The sequence below is a fragment of the Cebus imitator genome, unplaced genomic scaffold (assembly GCF_001604975.1).
Source record: "Cebus imitator isolate Cc_AM_T3 unplaced genomic scaffold, Cebus_imitator-1.0 Scaffold346, whole genome shotgun sequence".
NCBI lineage: Eukaryota > Metazoa > Chordata > Mammalia > Primates > Cebidae > Cebus > Cebus imitator.
In genome coordinates, this window is record NW_016107661.1 from 2,126,969 (window position 1) to 2,148,474 (window position 21,506).

At 41.5% G+C, this 21,506-nt stretch overlaps 2 protein-coding genes across 2 annotated transcripts in view; one reads left to right on the forward strand and one right to left on the reverse strand.

Moving 5' to 3' along the window:
* The window catches only part of LOC108287505 (serine/arginine-rich splicing factor SR45), a 1,472,561-nt gene that overhangs the window by 1,172,019 nt on the left and 279,036 nt on the right, over positions 1-21,506 (forward strand). The window lies entirely within an intron of this gene.
* On the reverse strand, positions 5,507-5,817 carry LOC119467889 (mitochondrial import receptor subunit TOM6 homolog). The gene has a single exon (XM_037730469.1). The coding sequence runs from the start codon at positions 5,815-5,817 to the stop codon at positions 5,593-5,595; it is 225 nt and encodes a 74-aa protein (XP_037586397.1). The 3' UTR covers positions 5,507-5,592.

Below are 21,506 nucleotides of genomic sequence, written 5' to 3' on the forward strand. Positions count from 1 at the left end.
TGGTGCAATCTCGGCTCACTGCAACCACTGCCTCCCAGGTTCAGGCTATTCTCCTGCCTCTGCCTCCTGAGCAGCTGGGATGATAGGTGCGTGCCTGTGGCACCCCATGCTTGGCTAATTCTTTGTATTTTTAGTAGAGATGGGGTGTCATCATATTGGCCAGGCTGATCTCGAACTCCTGACCTCAAGTGATCCTTCTGCCTCAAACTGCAAAGTGCTGGGATTACAGGTGTGAACCAGTGTACTGGGCCTGAAAATGGTCTTTTGATTGTTGAAGGTCTTTTGATTATTGATGGTCAGTGAAGGTGGAGACTTTCAGACACCTGATAGGGAAGATTTTCAGTTACTTGTTTGAGGATGAATGTGCATTCTCAGAATGAAAGACACGCTTTCCAAATGTTAATTCTTTTGGTAGCCACATGTTTGTATTAACTATTGCTTTGCAACTGGAGTATGGATACAGGGGAAAAATCACTTAAACCAGAAAACATCACACAGTCACGTCCTGTGATGTTTTATTCCTGTTGCTGGATGTTTCTGCAAGTGAGTCACTCTACCAACCTTTCCAGCGTCTACCCTCTTCCAACTCAAAGGGATCAGGTGTATATATAAGCAAGCCCAGACAACTTACTGTGTGTGCCACCTGGCATCATCTAAGTGAAAAAAAAAAGAGATTGGTGATATTAAAATAAAAATGCACTTGAAACAACTTAGTAGTATTTATAGAAATTGTAAAGCTTTATCCAGTGCCTAAAATTAACATTGGGATATTAGATCATTAAATTAATGGGATGTGATCTATGTCCTCCATGATTTCAAAAACATCATTCTTTTAATTGTTAATTAGAGAATGTAGTGATTACAGAACATGAGGAACAATTTTGCTTATTTTCAAAGTGCTGGTTGTGATTATGTGAATTATTAACTCTGAGCAGCATTCAATTTAGTTCATTTCCATGGCTTTATGAACTATTTCCAGGATGCATCTGTTCTTGTTTTCAATGAGAAAATACAACATATAGATTTCAGCCTGTACCTTGTAATGAAAATAGGAAGAAGCAGCAATCAACTTTCTTGTACATTTACATCATTGTGTAATATTTATTTATAGATTTTTTTTTTTCCAAAGGGACCTGCCTAGAGAGTTGACCATGAAAGATCATGATGTGCCAAAATTCTGGCAAGAAAAGCTTGGACTGTTATTGGCCGTGTGTTTAATACTATTACATTTACACTGCTAAGACCAAAAGTTTCTTATCAAATTTATTGCGATTATTTTAACATGCTGAAACAGATTGTCCACACTATATTTGGAAAAAAAAAATGTCCAAGTGATAGATGGATTCACAGCTTACACCTCAAGTTTTTATTATAGTTGACATTTACACAGTCTTGGAAGTCTGTACTCCTCTGTTTCATAGAAATGGCAATGCCACTCGGTCTCATCCAGTAATATTGTGGAGTTGTAACAGTCTGGTGAAGGATGGACCATCTATTACTTGACAAAGCCTTTGTCAAGCAGATCATGCCATTTCCGGATTATCTGAAATAATCATCACAGAAACGCATTGATCCATCATAGGTTTTGTGAAATGTATGCTCTGGTGTTAAGAAGCAATTTGTTTGTTTTTCTCAGATGACCAAGGACGGGGCCATGTGCTACAGAGCTCCATGTCTGCTTTTTCGTAATTACCAATGTGGATGGCGCCCCCTACAGTTGTGCAGCGTGTAATCTGAAATTTTGGATATCCTGAGTTTTTTAATGTTGTTTGACCGGAAGACCATTATCATTGCATGGTGGGGGGAGGGAGGTCCTTTCACATCTTTTGTTTTGTCTTGTTGTTTTTTAGGCAGGCAGTTTTTGCATTTGAAGAGAACCTGAAATGACCAAGCCAAGTCATTGCCATTCATCCTCTTTCTCTGAAAGTTTAATCTTGAGCCACCCCTCTCAGCAATGTGTTGCCAATTTCTAATACATTACAAATATGTAATATGGGCAGAGTAACCGATGTCACGTTATCAGGTTATATGTCTCAGTCACTGAAACACGCTCAAAAGGAATGGGACCCAGTGATGAGGAGAAGAAAAACACAGACGAAAGATTGTGACACTTGAAGAACTGCTTAGGAGGGCAAAGTTGGGGAAAAGATGCAGACAAGAACCTTAGATACCAGGAACAAGATTGAGAGGATGCTGAAAAAAGATCATGGTCAACCATTGTAAAAGCTGGCTAATTAGAGTTACCTGGAGAGCTTTTCAAAGCCCCTACCCTGTCTTCATAGCAATTGAATCAGAATGTCTGTGATGAGGGCACAGGCCTTAGTATATTTTAAAGATTTCCCTAGGTATTTCTTATCCACAGCCAAAACTACGAACCAGTGGGCTGGAGGAGTGGTAAGAAAGGAAAAGGAATACAGAATCAAAAGAATCCTTTCATTCTTTTATTGATCAACTGGATTTGTTGGTTTGTTTATTTTCACTCATTCATTCAACAAACACTTATCATGACCTTCCTATGTGACATACACTTTTCATGATTAAAGATACAGCTGAGAACAAAAGAAGCAAAGCCCTCATGCTCAAGGAGCTTATGTTCTAGTGTCCTGAAACAAACCCTTCCTGACTCATTAGACGTCAAGTTCAGGTGGCAGTGATAACACATGACTTTTCACTAAAAGCATGACAGAATCATTTTCATGATAGTGTTATTTTGGACCACAAACAAGTCTAGCTCCTCAAGAAAACCCAAATTAAATGACTAAAATGTGATGTAATCTATTTATATCACATCTATTTATAAAACACTCCTACTTCTAATGCCCATCCTTCCTCTAAGCACTCCTCACCTTCTTTTGACTAATTTGTCAGGAGTAAACTAACCAAAGGCAAACATCTTACAAATGCCAGAATACTTAGACCTGCTTCCCAAATGCTTTGGAAATTTTCATAAAATTGAATGTACTTAAATAATACATGGTCAGGGGTTCTGAGACTTAGTCAAGGTGCTAAATTTGTCCAATATGAGGCCACCTGCTCATATGTCATCTCTTGGCACTGGCTTATACATCTGTGTGCCAGGACATAGGAAATTAAGTTTACCTGATGCTCTCTGACAGCAGCTTTCTGTTACAATGTGCAAATTTGATTAGGTTAAGATAGAGGGCAGGGTAAATGGATGGCTTCATAGATTGATACTAGAATACTGATGGGTTTAACCAGAAGGTGACTGGTCATGGTCCAGCTTGGGTCACTGGTAATCACAAGTTCCTGTTACTGATGCCCGTGCAGTGGTCTGTGGGGAAATGCATGGTTTATTTTTTATTGAATTTTGCCATTATAGCCAAACGTCGCATTGGCAGGTGCAAATTCACTGACCTTCACCCCTGAATTTGAGGAAGAAAGGTTGAGGTGTGAATAGGCGATGGAGACTAAATAAGGTAGTTGTCTCTTGAATGTTGCTTGTTCCCCCTTCGAAATGTGTGATACATGAGCAAGGCTAGAAGGTTGTACAGCCTGCCACCTGGAACGGCCTCCCTTGGGCTGATACTGGAGTGATCACTTGGGTTTTCAAGGAAGGCATGCACAGTTTTTCTCTCAAATGAAATGATCTAATGCAAACTTGAAATTCTACCAGAAGAATCATTTTTTAACTTTAAAGGAATTTAAAGTTGTCTCTGCCTCATTAAGTAGCTCAATTGGCTTCAAAAGCATTTTTTATTTATATTGAAAATGTGGAAACTGTCAACTTCATCCTATTTTTGAAGTTTTTTTTTTTTCTATAATGTGGCCTTCCCATTGTGTAATAAACTTTAATAAAGCGTCTGTCGTACAACTCAATGGCATTTCATCCCAAGGTATGGTTTAATGGCATAAACAGAGGATCGAGGGAAAAATAAATTCTGATATTTAAACAGAATAGGCACAAAACCCTAAATCTTTCTTTGCAAACTTGACCAAGCATGCACAGAATGAGACAGAAATAACTGTCAAAGGGATTGGAGACTGAGCTCGAGATGTTCTGGGGAGGCATTGATGGGTTTACTTATTTGTTTAAATAATTGTGTTCTTTAGAGTTGCCTAATTTTTGCACTTCTGTGGGTTTAAATAGACTTGAATTGAGGTTGTTTCTGGCAAGAATGAGTGTCACATTTTTGAAGGGAACAGCAGCAACAGCACAACAGACAGTTCGGAGACTAAATACCATTTTTTAAAGTTTCCGAAGATTAAATAGAAAAACACTCCAGGGCTTAGCTAAAAGGCTAACAGGAGAAACGAATTTCACGTAGAAATCAATCGCTCTGTTCACAGACACCCAGTGACAGAACTAATAATTGTGTCCATGTAAAATCAGACCCTCTTGTTACTTTTTAATGAAGTCTGTCTGATTCTGTGATATTTTTGGCCTAGGAAATGAAAGAGATGTTTTATTCAATGAAACCAGGTCTACATAGGTAAAGTATCTGAATATAAGTATGTAATCATATCATACAATAAAAAGCAAATATAAAAAAATTGGAAAGACATGATTGTAGTTCAAATAAGCTTATTCCTCCAAGAAGCCTTTTCCGTGTTTTCAATGGAATAGTGGCCTGTATTTTGCATTTGAACAATGGCACAAAGCCATTGGAAGGGGAAGAAAGGTTTAGCCTGCCCCTCTTGGATCCTTATGCCACAACGTCTGTTCCCTGCTGTACTGAGAAGTCCAACTCTCCTTTGCAAGCCAAGAAAAATAGAACCTTTTTCAAATTGCGTGCTTCTAAGATGCTGGCAGAATTCAACAGTGCTTTCTCCAAACAGTATAAAGCTCTTTACCTGATTAAAGCTGATTATTTGGTTTGCCAAGGTGAAAAGTGTTCTTATATTTTATCTTACCTTTTCCCCTCTCTTCTCCTCTTATTTCCTCTCTCTCCCTCTCTCCCCCCTTCCTCCTCTTTCTCTCTTTCCCATCTTCCCTCCAACATTAAAGACATTTGGTGCAACCTCAGCATTAGTATTACCACCCACCTTGCCAAGGAGAGTGTAACTCCAAGGAAGCTTCTTTTTTAAGCAGACCCCATCTGTTCTCTGTTGGGCCCTTAGTATACATTTCACCTGGCCATTTTTCCCCAGCGTCCTTGTGAACACATGTGCATGTGTGTGAACATGTGTGTACACTTTCATGGTGATGTAGACGTATGGTCATATGGAGGATCTATGTGATCCTCTAGTTCTCTCTCTCTCTCTCTCTCTGTGTGTGTGTGTGTGTGTGTGTGTGTGTGTGTGTGTGTGCAGTGTTTATTTCAATATTTGTTAAAACAGCATTGTTATTTCTCAGGACAAGAGCAAAGGTCACCCTCTGGAGAAGCTTAGGAACTTTGTACAGAACTTAACAGAACAGAGGCAATACTGTAGCTTAAACCTGTCTACTGACTAGAGAATGGAATTCTGCTTAGACTCATGGAACAACAGGAAACTAGGCAGGGCTAAGGAAAAGGAAAGTGCCCATTGAATCACACTTCAGCTGCCATCAGGGCACATCTTGTGATGGTCACAGATTGCAGGCTGTTTTTTGGAAGGTTCAGGTTCAGCACAGGATTTCAATTGTCTACTTGGCTACACCCTTGGCTTAGGTGCCATGAGGTCAATGTCACTCAAGTTCCTGGCCAGCCAAACTGCCACAGCGAAGAGTCCCAAACTGAGGATCAGGTTCCTCCAGAAGTCATTCCTATCAGTGGCAAAGCGGTAGACACCCCGAAGCCAATCTCTCAGGTTGTCTGGTATTTCAGGGGTTTCATTCGCCAAGCTGGCAGTGCTCACCGGGACCCCGCTGGAAGGCATAATAGGAAGCTTCCCTCTAGTTTTTTAGTTTCAAATGTGATGTGTTTTCTCTGATATCTGAACGGGAAACATCTTTCTGTGTAATTTCTCACCACGAATTGCACATTTAAACCCCATAGATATCAAAAGACATTCTGAGATATATCTCATGGGTGAGAAAGTTGACCTTTTGTCTCCCTCTGCCTGGTTGGCTGACTTGGGAGAGAGCAACGGGAGACAAAGGGAATGTCAGAGTGGAGGAAATTCCCATCCTAGACTTGGTGAGGGGTAGGGGGGTGCAGTCCTTTTATGATACTCACTCGGTTCAGAGTACCCCATTTCCATTTAAAACTGTGATAAGAAATATGAATATGCACATGTGACAGTATGTGTGGGAGGGTACCTCCTTCAATTGTAGCATCTCACAGGGAGAGGTCTTGGCAAAGGCTTAATCATCAAAATGGATGAGCCCAAAATGGGATTCACCCTTTAAAAAAAATGTTTTGATAAAATTAGCTTTCCTCTTAACAATCTTGGAGTGCTATCAAAATTGCAGCTATAAATCTGTCTGGTTGGGCCCTCTCTTCTTAAAATAGGTGGGTAGATGGATAGATGGATGGTTAGATGGATGGATAGAGGGACAGATGGATGGGTGGATAGGTGGATTGATAAGTAGATGAATGAATGAATGGGTAGACAGGTGGATCGATGGGTAGATAGGTCGATGGATGGGTGGGTGGATGGATGGATGGATGGATCAATGGATGGATGGATAGGTGGGTGGATGGATGGATGGATGAATGGATGGATAGGTGAGTGGGTGGATAGATGGATGGTTGCATAGGTGGATGGATGGATGGATGGATGGATAGATGGATAGGTGGATGGGTGGATAGGTGGATGGATGATTAGAAAGTTGAATGGATGGATAAATGGATGAGTGGATGGGTGGATGAATGGGTGAGTGGATGGATGGATGGGCAGATGGATGGATGGATACATATATGTACATACATTTACATTTTTAATAGGTAAATCTTATGCTCTTCAAGTCTCTGTCTCGGGGGAGATCGGGCACTGGAGTGGTGGCGTATGCTATCTTTTCTTGCAGTAAGACCATGAGAATGAGACCACTTCACCAGTTCTTCTAGGCATGTTTTGAAGCAATGTGGTATAGCAGGAAGAACACAGGATTTGAGTCACTGGAAGCTACATTTAGAGCGGAGCACCATTACTTTTTGGCTTGCATACCTTTGGTGAAGATAGTTAACCTCAGTTTCTATGTCAGTAAAATGGAAAAATGATGTCTAACTTGTGGGTTGTTAAGAAAATTAAAAGATGTCTAGATCTAGACTGTTAGTGCTTAACACGGTACCTGGAATAGAGAGGGCGTTTTGATTAAGGGGAGCAGTGGTTACTACTTCAGCTGCTGCTCAGGGGCTTTGTCTTTCTTGTTTTCACTTTCTCCTCCGTCTCTTGGTATGAATTTCTTTTTCCACAATACACTTTAGAAATAGAGGTCACATTCTAACTCCATTAGGTCCTTGCCTGACTTTCATATGGTCTCTGGCTGAGAATGGTGGCCATTCTACGTGTGTGTGTGTGTGTGTGTGTGTGTGTGTGTGTGTGTATGTGTGTGTTTCTGTGTATCTGCCTGTATTTATATTTATATCTAGAAAATATATATTTATAAATGAAACATACATATACACACATATATATGTATATGTGTGTATACATACACACACATACACACACATATATTGATATAAAAAATTCTGGAAGGTTCATCTTCCTGGAAGATATATGTCTTCGTATGTGTACTTGGAAGATATATACCTTGCTTTCTCCCTTGCTTTTGACAGATATTCTGAACTCACCATACCTTTTAGATATTGAACTATAAAGACTTCTACATTTCTATTTTATTTTATTTATTTATTTGTCTATTTTTTGAGATGGAGTTTCACTCCTGTGTCCCAGGCTGGAGTGCAATGGTTCAATCTTGGCTCACCGCAACCTCCACCTCCCGTGTTCAGGCGATTCTCCTGCCTCAGCCTCCCGAGTAGCTGGGATTATAGGCGTGTACCACCACGCCTAGTTAGTTTTGTATTTTTAGTAGAGACGGGGCTTTTCCATGTTGGTCAGGCTGGTCTCAAACTCTCAAACTCAGGTGATCTCCTTGCCTTGGCCTCCCAAAGTGCTGGTATTACAGGCATGAACCACTGTACCCGGCCTCTACGTTCCTGTTTTATACCTTTAGAATTGTGAGCATTTTAATAAAAATTCCCCTGACATTTCTCAAATACTGTATACATCATGTTCCCTACTTTTTTTCTTCATGGAGAGATATGAGACAGTGTTGAGCAATCCAGAATAAGCTATAATATACGGAGGTAAGAATGGAGTTGTTGTGTGAAACGCGATGTGACGCCACCTGTATGTTCTCTACATCACCCTTCAAGGAGGTGAGGATGGCAAAGACCGTTGATGCGCAGTCATAGCATGAACAAATAATAACGACTTACCATGTGCCAGGCTCTTCTGCAGGCACTTGAGATAGATAATTGTATTTAATCTTCATAGCTAACTTAGGGACTAGGTGGTACTGTTATCCCAGTTTTACAGAGGAGGCAACTGAGTCACAATAAGCTGAAATGACGCACTCCAGGTGGCGGAATGAGCATGAAGCAGAGCCAGTAGTAGGCACCACTGTCTTTTGGTCTCAGGAATCTTTTGCTTTCTTCTCATAAAAATTTGGAGTGGCTTTCTCTATTGGGTCTCTTTATCTATTTATTTATTTAGAGACAGAGTCTCTCCCTGTCACCCAGGCTGGAATACAAAGGCACTATCTTGGTTCACTGCAACAACCTCTGCCGCCCGGGTTCAAGCAGTTCTCCTGCCTCAGCCTCCCGAGTAGCTGGGATTACAGGCATCCGCCACCACACCTAGCTAATTTTTTTGTATCTTTAGTAGAGACGCGGTTTCACTATGTTGGCCAGGCTGGAATCAAACTCCTGACCTCATGATCCACCTGCCTTGGCCTCCCAAAGTGCTGGGATTACAAGCGTGAGCCACTGCCCCTGATGCCACTGTGGGTTCTTCTGAGTGTCGCCATTAACAAGGAGCATGTCCTACCCCGTGAAAGTGCACGTGACAACATTGTGTACTTCTTTCTGAAATCCCTGTTTTCCCTACGCTGCCAATTGGTGCTTCACACTGTTTTCTTCCTCATCCCACATCAGCAGCTTGTCGCTCCTGCCTGAGCTGTGGAAGTGACAGCTGAAGTTCTGCCTCAATGCAGGTGATAAAACTAGGGCAAAATGAATGAAGTGGGAACTTCAGTGTTGGCACGTGGAACCAAAACTTGGGTTATACTGAATTGTCAGTCGGTCTTTATGTCACTGTAGGTCGATCCCTTCTTGGATGTTCTTATGTATTTGAAATTAGGTAAAGCTAAAATTGTGAATATGTAGATAAAAATTATGTAACAACATGAAAGAGGGAGCTGGGGTGTCTTGCTTTCATATGTTGAGGACCCATGCCTGGATGTTTTTTGATGTACCTTTTGGACAAGTAGGATGATTGCTGTTGAAAAAAAAATGGATTGTGGTGCCAGGAGCAGAAAACAAAGATGTTTTCAAAGAGTCAGAAAGACTGTTCCAACCACAAAGCCATCCTGTCTTCCACCAGTTACTGGGGTTGCCTAAATCCTCAATTCCTACTTTGAAATGCAAACCCTTGTTGTTCCAACTTACCTTTTGGCCCACCAGAATACATTAGGAAAATCTATCAGTATGGCAGGTAAAAGTAGCACAAAGTAAGATTCATTTGTGTCTTGATTTGGGGGACGTAAATGTCATGTTTGCTTTACATGTCGTGGTTGCCACCTCACACAGCCTCTTTGAAGTTGTTTCCGCCAGTCTGCACCCTTCCTTTTCTTCTCTTTGTAAGCTTGGGTTTCTCATTCATTGACTGTTTTTCTCTTGAAGGTTTAGTCTTCAAGAGATTATGTGTATGAGGCTTGTATTATGTACCCTGAATGATAAATATTGAAAATATCTCACAGCTCACTGGATCCCTCTTAATCCAGGGTTTCGAGAAAATGGTGCTGGGACCACCCCTGGAAGCTCAGCCTGCCCAAACCCCATGAATATTCAGTCTGCAAGGGCAGAACCAGATAATGAAGATAGCATGCTAGCAGAAAGTAGTTTTCTGATCTAGTCCTTGCCACACATACCAAAATGTTGCAGCTTTCATGTGGGTTTTATTTCCTGTGATTGCATTTATCGTGCTGGTTCCTAATGTAGAGCTTCTCAGTTCTCTGGGTTTGCAGATCTGCATCCACATCTCCTTTCAATTCATGGTACTCATTTAATTCTCACATGCCAGTAATTCCTCTGCTCTGTGATCTAAGCTTCCACTCATGCCCTTATCCTTTAGTTCTTAAATTGCTGGTAAAGTATATGTTCATCTATTTTACCACTTAGGGCATGGTCATATGCAACAGGTTTATTCACCATTTATTGAAAAAATGTTTATCAGTTAGTCATATGTACCAGGCCACGTTTACACATGACAGGCACATCAATAGATAAAAGAGGAAGAGCCTGTTGGAAATAGATGCTCGGTGCTGCAAAGAAAAATCAGCACTGAGACAAAGGATCTTCTAGCAATGCAATTTTTACCTCCTGGACTGCAGGAACGGTACCCTTGCTAGCCATTTTGCCACAAGAGTACAATGAACAAAGGAAAAGCATACAAATTTATCCCTTAAGCATTTGGGGTCGTCCTTACTGCTGTGTCTGATTTCCATTGGTTGGAGCCAGACCTCACAATCTAAACTAAAACCTGATTGGCTAATAAATTAAAACTTTTCTACACAGGTAAAAACAATGGAGACATGGGACATGCCTGTGAGCACATCCAGCACAGGTAGAATGTACTACGTGCCTGTAAGCATGGCATGTTTAACAGCTACATAGGATAGGGCTTAACAAACTTATTAGCACACTTATTCTTTAACAAGAAAGGAAACTTTAAAAAGGAACTTTTTTACTTTCCACAGAGCACATGCCCTCTGTTTTAATGTTTGTAGTAGCATAGGTTATAAAGGTTAAAAGAAAAACCCAGAAGCAACCTAGCCTGTCATCAAAATGAGAAGGTAAAGATGAATTGTGGTAACATAACATAATGGAATACTATAGTGATGAAAAATAAACTAGAATGAATCTCACAACTTTAATGTTGGGAAAAAAAACGAGTAGCAATTGGATATGTTATCACCTGTGTAAAATTGAAACATGGAAAATAATGTGAAATAAATTCGTATATTTATTAGGGATACATAGGTATATGCATGTAGGTATGTGTGTGTATGTGTGTGTCTGTGTGTGTGTGTGTGTGTGTGTGTGTGTTTGTGAGGGACAACTAGGGGATTTCTAATCTATTGGTAATATTTACTAACCTGGGTATAGGAAGCAGATATGTGTTGTATTAAATATTTTACTGCTTATGTGTCTTAAGCATGCCGTTTTAATTTTTTTATAAACAAAATTGATATGTTCACTTCAAATTCACCAAATTTTAAAAGATTCATTTGATTCCTTAGATATATTCTGCTGACCTTGCTGGGTGGGATAGTGGAAAGATTGAGAGGATTGGTTAAAATAGTGGGAAAACCTTGTGAAAGAAAAAGAAAGGAGGCATTGTTTGAGAACTTTGCCTTATACACAGCATCACTACCCAGCAGTGCAACTATTCATTATCCCTGGCATTGAGGAAAGAATGGCTAATTCAGCTGCAGGTTCTAGTTTATATGAATTCCTCTCTTTAGTCCTAAAGTTGTTGGGAGGGAAGAGATCTTTCCATGACCTCGAAGACTTGTAGGAAACATCTGTGTTGCTACTTCCATGTTCCCCTGCATTCTTTCCTTTATAAGTTTTAATTACCCTCCAACGTACACCTCATATAAAGTTTTTCAATATCATTCATTTTCTACTCACCTTCTATGTACATAAATATATATATATATATATATATATATATATAATTTAAAACTCTTAACTTTCTTAGTGTCAGTTGCAGACATATTGCCTGGTTAACTGTGAATACTTCAGTGTGTTCCTAAAAACAAGGACGTAACCACAATACAGTAACAAAATCAAGAAATTTAATGCACGGATATAGTCCTCTGTTCTCATCCACTGTTTGTTTTCCAGTTTCATCAGTTGTCCCCATAATGACCTTGATGGCAGTTTTGCTTGTGGTCCAGAATTTAATCCATCATGCATTTCATTTAGTTGTCAAGTGTCTTTACTGACCATTAATCCACACCAGCAAAACAGTCTTGCTTGGTCTTTTATGATCTTGACATTTTTTAAGAACACATACCCTCGACTGTCCATTGCCAAATCACCTGAGGAGAGCACTTCAATTTTAACTATTCATTTTTGCAAGTTTAGTTGTTTTAGCTGCTACAAAAAACTATGAGTCTAAAAAGGAATAAAATTTTGACACGATACAACATGGACAAACCTTGAAACATTATGCTAAGCGAAAGAAACCTGTCACAAAAGGGCAAATATTGTATGATTCTGCTTACATGAGGTACCTAGGGTAGTCAAATTCACAGAAACAGAAAGTAAAGTAGTGGTTAGCAGGGACTGGGGGAGGATAGAAAGGGGAGTTGGTGCTTAACGGGTATAGAATTTCAGTTTAGGAAGATGAGAAATTTTTAGAGTACTGATGATAGTTGCACAAGAATGTAAATGTTCTTAATGCCACTGAATTGTATACTTTAAAATGATTAAAATGCTAAGTTTTATGTAATCTTTATTTTTGTTACAATTTTTTACAAGAGAGTGGGTCCTCAATATGTAAATATGATGTAAATTAAAAAACGACAAAAACAAAAAGAACACAGGGCAGCTCTTTATTTTGCAGATGACCCTTAATTTGGGTTTTTCAGCTGTTTCCTTATGATCCCAGTTAGGGCATACATTTTTGTCGCAGATACCCCAGGAGTAATAATGTCCTGTTTTTCCCAGGGTCCCATATTAAGAGGCATGTGATATTGGTTTCTCTGTTATTGGTGATATTAACATTAGCCCTTTGGATCATATGATGTCTCTTAGATATATCTCCTAAAAACCTTCCCACTGTAATTAATAAGTAGTTTGGGGGTGGGAGAAATGGTTTTAGACTTTTAAAATACCTGTTTGCCTTCAAGCCTTCATTCACTAGTTTTACCATTCATTGATGATTTTTGTCTGAGTCAATTTATGATTATTATGAGTATCAAATGATGGCTTTCTAACTCCATCACACTTATATTTATGGCTTGACATTCTATTTCCTTTCCCATACAGATTCATTTAATTATTTATTTTCATATAGCATAATGGATTCATGTTTTATTCAATGGATTACAATCAATTACTTTCATTGTTTGTTTTGATGCTCAAATTGTATCATATTTATTCACTGGGAATCCCTTCATGCTGGGCCCTGTATCCTGTTGACATAAATCCATTGGCACCAGAAGTTATTCCAGGTTTACCTTTACTTGTCTTGCCCCAGTCCTAGAGCCACCCACTTTTCCACAGTGCAATCATTCCTTTTTTTTGAGAACGGTACTTAGAAACACAGTTCTAGGTGATTATGGCTTCTGGGCCTTCTAAATAGACAATATGGATAGAACTAGGAAAAAAATACACACATGCACACACATGCATGTATATATAATTCTCTTTTAAAAGCCAAGAATTTGTTAGTCCTTCCTAAAAATTATGTTCATCCCAACAGGATACATTATCTAGGTTAAATTTTCCCTGCCTGTCTGATATCGCTTATTATTACTAGTTATCTTTTATCTGTCTATTAAGCTGTGAGATCCTTCAGAAGAGAGACTTCATATTTTTTGTCATCTTTGTATCCCCATTGCCTAGGAAAATATCTGGTACAGATTAGATACTAATATTAATTCCTAGAATTGTTGGGTGAAATGATGGTTGGATGAAATGATGGTTATTTAGGATCATTGGGTAGGAGGATTGTTGGGTAGAATGGAGATTGGGTGGAAGTGTAGTCAGATGGGAGGATGGTTGGTTAGGATCTTTGGGTAGGAGGATGGTTGGGTGGAATGGAGGTGGGTGGAAGTGTATAGTTGGTTGGAAGGATAGTTGGTTAGGATCATTGGGTAGGAGGACTGTTGGGTAGAATGGAGATTGGGTAGAAGTATATGGGAGGATGGTTGGTAAGGATCTTTGGGTAGGAGGATGGTTGGGTGGAATGGAGGTGGGTGGAAGTGTATAGTTGGATAGAAGTCTAGTTGGTTAGGATCATTGAGTAGGAGGACTGTTGGGTAGAATGGAGATTGGGTGGAAGTATAGTCAGATGGGAGGACGGTTGGTAAGGATCTTTGAGTAGGAGGATGGTTGGGTGGAATGAAGTTTGGGTAGAAGTATAGTTGGATGGAAGAATGGTTGTCATGCAAGAGGATTTGGGTTAGGGGATGGTTGCATGAGAGGAGCTGTTAAATGGAAGAATTATTAAGATAAAGGATTATATGGGAAGACGCTTTTGTGGGAGGTGATCTGCATGTCTTATTTAGCAATGTATGCCTTTTTTGTTATACTTGTGTACTCACTGCATTCAGGAACTGTTTAAGAAATTATTTTGGTTCCATTTGGTCTTTCAGATAGTAGGTGTTCATTCAGTATCTATTGATTGTCTGAATATGACTTTCAGGAATAGCAATGGATGATTTATCTTTGGATTCTTGGCATTCTCCATAGTGCTCAGCTTGGCATAAATACATATTTAATATTCATTTTGACAGTAAGTCAGTTAAAAAACCACAGCAACATAATATCTCCCCTATTTAGCTTATCAAGAAAACTAAGGCTATGTATTAGTTCCTTCAATACTGAGTGTAGACTTGATTCATTCTCTCTGGATATGTAGTTGCCCCGAAAGTATTCAAGTAGTGGTCTCTACTTGGCAAGTATTTCAAGAGTGGAGGGCATTGTTTAGCTTTGTAATTATTCATTGGCTCATGTAATCAGGAAACAAACTTTCACTTTGGAAGAAGGGTTACACCACGCAATCTGGGACCATTTCATTATCAGGCAATTGAGGCTAGAAATAATTCTCCTAGGGGTGGCTAGATGTTCTGAATACCTATTTTATCCATTTCTGTTTTCTCATACTAACGAAATAAGTAGTGAATTCTTCTCACATTGATATTGAGAAAGGAAAGGAAACCCAATATTTTGGGCTATTTTGCTTTTTGATTTTTGGATCTGCTATGTGTTCTGGTGTCTTAAGAGAAAATTTTCATATTTGAACCTTAGAAGTGAAGATAAGTGCTGTGTAATGTATGTAAGAACAAGAAGAGACAGTGCTCTAGCTGAAAATGTCTTTTTTTCCCAGTAGTTTACATCCTGGCTAAGTGTTCTTGTGCAAAGCAACCAAGTAACTTTTTCCCATCCAGCTATGAGAACGAAGAGACTGTTATTGCTACCGGCTGGTATTGAGTAATCGTACATAGGTGGGGTGGGTTGAAGGCAATCTGAATTATAAAACGCCTTCCTTTGAAGTGAAATCAATTTTTATTCTTAATCTGTGAACATGAGATGGGAACAAATAACTTCTGAGTGAAATAAAGATTTCTTAGCCTGTCAAGATTTATCTTATCAAGCTGAAGAGGTGGGATTCCTGTTAGCAACTGGCAGTTTTAAAAATCCATTCGCCTGAGGAAGTGTGAAAACAGTCTGCAGAACAAAGACACTGAGCTATTGCTGCATTGAGTGCTGATTTGCTCCTTTTTTTACATTTCCTGCTTGAGACCTCGCCAGGTCCAACTTTAAAACATTTGCAGGCTAATGGGAGTGTGTGCACAGGGAGTATCAGAAATCATTTCCTTAGGGGAGGAGGTGTTTTGTGGTGCAAAATGTTGAGGTTCTGTTGCCAAAACACCAACTGAAATAGGGTATTTTCTGTGAACTTCATGGGTGGCTTTCAGAGGGAATTCTCCATGTCATTCTCTGATGTCTTTTATTGGTCCTTGTTTTGCCAGAGTGGAAGAAAAAAAAAAGCACCTTCCTCGTTTTATTTCTCTTTTAACAAAGAAAGCCAAAAAAATTCTGTAAATGAAAGTCATGCACATGTGGAACTTTGGATGCAGCTCTAGAGTATTTTTTTTTTTACCCTCGTACAAAACAAAGCCAAAAGAATAAAACTAGTATTTCTCTAACATTTTTGGGCAGAGGATGGTTTCTGGGCAGGGGGAAAGTGCTACAGCCTGTGTAGTGTCTCTCTCAGCTCGTTTGAAAATACTCTAGGAATATAACAGACCCCTGTGGATTCTCTGCCCCTTCTGTGATGTGTGCAATCATGTCATTGCTGGACGGCCCCCTTGGAAGCCAGCCAGCCCAGCCTCTTCAGCGTCCAGATGGGAACCCGGAGGCGCATCTCACAGCGGACTGTTGATTAGCCCAAGGTCATCTGGCTCTGGTTTGTGGCAGAGCTAGAACGAGTACCCAGAGGTTTCCAGAACTTCAACACAAAGGGTATCCATGATGAACAGAAATTTCCCTAGCCCTTCTCTCTCGCGTCCCCTGCATAAACAGTGCAAATAACACACTCCCTCCTTGGCCAGGACCCAAAGAACTATTATCATACAGATGTCTTCCTGTGCTTTGGGGGACCAGCAGGGCTGCCAGTGAACTTGGATGACTCTTTGGATCACCCTACTGCCTCCAGCTCCCCTCTCCCATTTATTTCATGACTTTCATGAGTCAGTCGTTCTATTTGAGCTCATTTGCCACGTGTATAGGGGTACATTCCATGACTTCTCAGACCAAGGCAAGCCCCATTCAATGATTTATTCTTCTTTTATGATGATCCCTCCTGTCACATTTATCCCAGTGGAAATTTCATATTGATATCTGTGATTCTTTGAGTGTCGTCTCTTTCCCCCTAGACTTAAGATCCTCAAGATCAGTGGTCTTGTCATTTATGTTCCCCCTTAAGTCCTATAGCCTGGCACTTAGTGGGGAGGTGTGTTTTGTTTTTTTGTATTTTTGTGAGACAGAATCTTGCTTTGTCACCCAGGCTGGAGTGCAGTGGTGTGATCTTGGCTCACTATAACCTCTGCCTCCTGGGTTCAAGAGATTCTTCTGTCTCACTCACCACCACACCTAATTTTTGTATTTTTTGTAGAGATGGGGTTTCACCATATTACCCAAGCTGGTCTAGAACTCCTGACCTTGTGATCTGCCTGCCTTGGCACCCGAAAGTGCTGAGATTATAGATGTGAGCTATTGTGCCAGGGCTGTTTTGTTTTGTTTTGTTTTTTGGGCAAGGGCCATAGCAAAGTGTCATGCTCTAGGTGGGTAAAAAAAAAAAAAAAAAAAAGACACGCATTCTGTCACTGTTCTAGAACTCAGAAGGCTGAAATCAAGGGGCGTGATCCCTCTGAAGCCATTAAGGGCAAATTCTTCCTTGCCTTTTCCAGTTTCTGGTAGTTGCTGGCATTCCCTGGTGTTCTGTGGCTTGCAGCTGCATTTTCGAAAGCTGCATCACTCCCAGCCTCTGTTTACATTGGCATCTGTTCGCATCATCTGTCCTCTACGTGTGCATCTCTGTGTCCAGATTTTCTTCCGTTTGTAAAACCACCAGTTCTTGGTTTAGGACCCCAACTAATGGTTTCATGACCCCTGTGTTAGTTTCCTAGACTGCAGTAAGAAGCATCGCAAGCTCAGTGGCTTAAAACTACAGAAATACATTTTCTTACAGTCCTGGATGCTAGAAGTCTGAAATCAGGGTATTAGCAGGGCCGTGCCTTCTTCAAAGGACCCAGGGAAGAATTCTTGCTTTCCTCTTCCAACTTCTAGTAGTCGTTGGGAATCTGGCAACCCTCAGCTTCGAAATGTGTCACTCCGGTCTCTGGCATGGCCATCACCTGGCCTTCCCTGTGTCTCAGTGTCTCCAAACTTCCCTCTTCTTACAGAGATACCGGTCCTCAGACTGGGCATGTCAGCTCACACATGTAATCCCAGTAGTTTGGGAAGCTGAGGCAGGTGGATCATTTTGAGCTCAGGAGTTCGAGACCAGCTTGGGCAATGTGGAAAAACTCCATCTCTATAAAAAAAAAAATTTTTTTTTAAAAATTAGCTGGTCACAGTGGCTTGTGCTTGTAGGCCCAGCTACTTGGAGGCTGAGGTTAGAGGATCACTTCAGCCTGGGAAAGGGAGGTTACAGTGAGCCAAGGTCATGCAGCTGCCACTCCAGCTGGGCAACAGAGTGAGACCCTGTCTTAAAAAGGAAAAAATGATATCAGTCCCTAGATTTAGGGCTTATCTTAATTCAATATGACCTCATCTTAATTACATCTATAAAGGTCACATTCTGACATTCTGGGGTGCCGTGGATTTCTGGGGGATGTCATCCAACCCAGTGTACAAGGCAGTACACATTTACTGAATGCATAAATGAATGACAGCGCTGTGAGCCCCAGCAAGTCTCAGCTTGGAGAATTGAGTTGACGTGCCTGCGTAGAATCTAGAACAACAGGCACTTCAGTGGAATTTGGGAAGGGTCAGGGTCTGTGTTGACAGAAATGGGAGAAATCCTCCGAGCGCCTCACCCTCTCTTAAAAGACTCCTCAAGATTGCTTTGCTGTTCACTCCTCTGCAGAGTGTTTTTAATATGTCTATTTAAATGCAAATTTTGACTTTCTGTCTGTAATCATATAAAATGTTTGGCACTAAAATTTTAATCAGGAATGTAATTTTATATAGAGGCAGTAATGGAGTGGTAGCCACACATAGCAGAGAGAAGCTTCTCCGGCGTGGATCCCCAGCCTTCGGAAGTGCCGGCCTCCCTGCTCCCAGCTGAGCCAGGAAAGCCCTGCTTGGCTCCAAGAGGTGCTTCTCAAAGATGATTCCTGATCTCATGCATGTCTCGTGGCCTGTCACCAATCTTGGTGCTTCATCGTCCTTTAAAATCCAAATGGGGTGATCAGGTGTTCTTCCTCTGTGTCCTCCGGTCTTCTAGCATCCCGGATAGGCCATGGATGTTTAGAAAGAGCGACTCCACCCTGCCCCAGCCTAAGATGATGGCTCATTTATCAAGACCAGGCTGGAGGCTCAGCCACCAGAGCTTCTGTTGTTTGGGAGGAAGGCTGCCAGCAGCAGATGTTTGTCCTCGCCTCAGCTCCCTGCAGCCTTTGAGCTCCATCTGCCACACACTTAGGCACAGCTGCCAGTGTTTCCCCTCCGTACTCACCTTTCACCTCTCATGGAGGCCAGGGCTTCATGTATCTGGGCCCAACAGGGAGATGGCGGCCCAGACCGTGTGACTCTGGTGCCACGATCCTTCCCAGCAGCTCGCTGGGCATCTTTCTGCACTAGCCTGCCAGCGTGCAGTGGAGGTTGTTGAGCAGGGTTGCAGTTACAGCCCGTCACTCTGATCTTGCTGTCCCAACTTGTTAGGGCAAGAGAGTCAGATCACACAGAGCAATCTCCAGACTGTATCATCTGGTGGAGTGGGAGCATGCACGTGTCCTCCGGTTTCTAACTAAGGTGTGTATTGTCTCAGGGCCTTTGCAGTGTCTGCTCCCTGGTCCTCAGTGCTCTTCCTCATTGGTCATCCCAGAGCTCAGCCCAAATGTCCCCCTTCAGAGGGTCAGCTGTCGGTCTTCCCAATTAAACTATCTGCTACCTCACCTCCCATCACTCATGGTCTCAACAACCTCTTTATGTCCCTCATTGCCATTATCTCAATCTGTAGTTCTCATCTTTATATTGTCTCTTGAATGGTTCTTTGGGAGGATTACTCTTCCTAGAGGGTGCAAAATGGATTGCAGGGATGGTGAGAGGTGGGCGGAAATGTTGGAGATGGGACGAGGGTGGAACTGGTAGCACTGATCTTCTTGAGTGAGGATTGGCCCTGAAAAAAGAAAGTAGCAATGGAGAAGGAAGTAATTAGACACAGAAGAGAACTCTTCACGTGGGAGGTGAGGAGAATGGGTGATTGCGATTGTGTGTTAGGACTGGGGAAGAAGGAGGAGGAGGCCCAGCTTTCTAAACTGGGGATTTGAGTGGATGGGGATGACTTGCCGAAAATAAAGAGTAGGTTTGAGTAGAAGGATGCTGTGCTCATTTGGGAAATGTTGAGTTCTGGGCCCCTGTAGAAGACCCAGCTGAGATTTGCAGGAAGGTATCCAATGGAGAAGTCATCAGAGAGGTGATGGTACTCGAAGCCGTGAGAGTGGAAGGTGCTTCCCTGGGAGAGAGGCAGGATGAAAAAATAAGGTGGCCCCAAATTAGGGGCCACACCTCCCAGTTTGCCAAGATATTCCTGCCTTATATCTGTTGTTCCAGCAAATTTCTAATAGTCCTGGCCCCACCCTTTCACTCTCACGTGTCCCAGTTTAAACAGTAGACCATCTTATGTGGTCACCCTACCCACATAAGAAGGTTGGGGAAATTCAGAGTTTATAGGAGGCCATAAGAACCCACTGAAAAAAAACTGAGTGTTAACAGGGGGGTGGAAAGAAAAACCAAGGTAGTGTTGGGTAATGCATGCCAAGGGCATGAAATTGCCAAGGGAAGAATGATTCATGTCATACGGGTCACAGGTGAAGTCATGCAAGGATCAGAAGAAGTGCATTGGATTTAGCTACAAAGTTTTGATGACCTTGTAATCAGGATGCTGGGAATGTGCCAGAGGTGGGTGGGTTTGAGGAGCAAAGGGATGATGAGGAAGTAGAGACAGTCAGTTCCTCTAAACTTTGCTGTGCAAGAAAGGAGAGATATTAGAGGAGTTTGCAGACATGGGTATGGGAGAACAAGAGACGCTTCATGAGATGGGAGGCATTTGAGTGTGCCTTAGTACTGGAAGGGGGCCTGATGGAGAAAGCTTCAGGAGAGGGGGTGTCCACAGGATAGAGCAATGTTCCCGAGGGAGAGAGAGCAGATGCGAGAAGGGACACCTTCCCTGCAAACAGGCAAGAAAGAGCAAGTTTGGGTGTAAGGAAGTCCGTAGGCTTCATGGTGGGGATTTGCAGAGAGTAGCATGTATTTTATCCTCTGAAGTAGGAGGCATATGAGAGGTGGGGGAGGTTGGAGATGGGAGGAAAGTAGACAGTCGCTTTAAATAGCTGCATGGAAAATGGGAGAAGGAATTCGCTCATTGGGAAGACTCTTATTGGGCGCCTTCTGTGCTCCAAGCCCTGGGAATCAACTAGTCAATACAAGACTCCAATGGGACTGATGTTCTCCTTGGGAAAAGAACAATGATGGTGGTGGCAGCAAGGGGAACATTGAAGTCTGAAGACCCCTCCCCATCTTACAATGAGGTGGCTGTCAGTGGTGGTGGGGCCTTTTTTTTTTTTTTTCACTAGAACTCAACAGCTTGGGTCTAGACACAGATAACATGGACAACTGATGGTCTAGTGATGGCAGCACAGAAAGGAAGGTGAGTTGAAGTTCTGGGGGGAAAATAAATGGCAGGTAAAGTTATGGACCATTCCATCAAATCTCGGTGTGAAACACAGAGCACAGTGAAGATGTTTCTTTTTTTTCTTTTTTTCCCGTGACATGCATTGCTATTGTGAGTGTCCTTGAACAAATCTCTCTGGGGGCATACAAAAGTATTTCTCTAAAATAGACGTGAAGAACGGGAACGCTGTGTCCAAAGGA

What these genes read in the sequence shown, in the direction of transcription:
- LOC119467889 (XM_037730469.1), bottom strand. Translation starts at nt 5,817, where the DNA reads ATGCCTTCCAGCGGGGTCCCGGTGAGCACTGCCAGCTTGGCGAATGAA.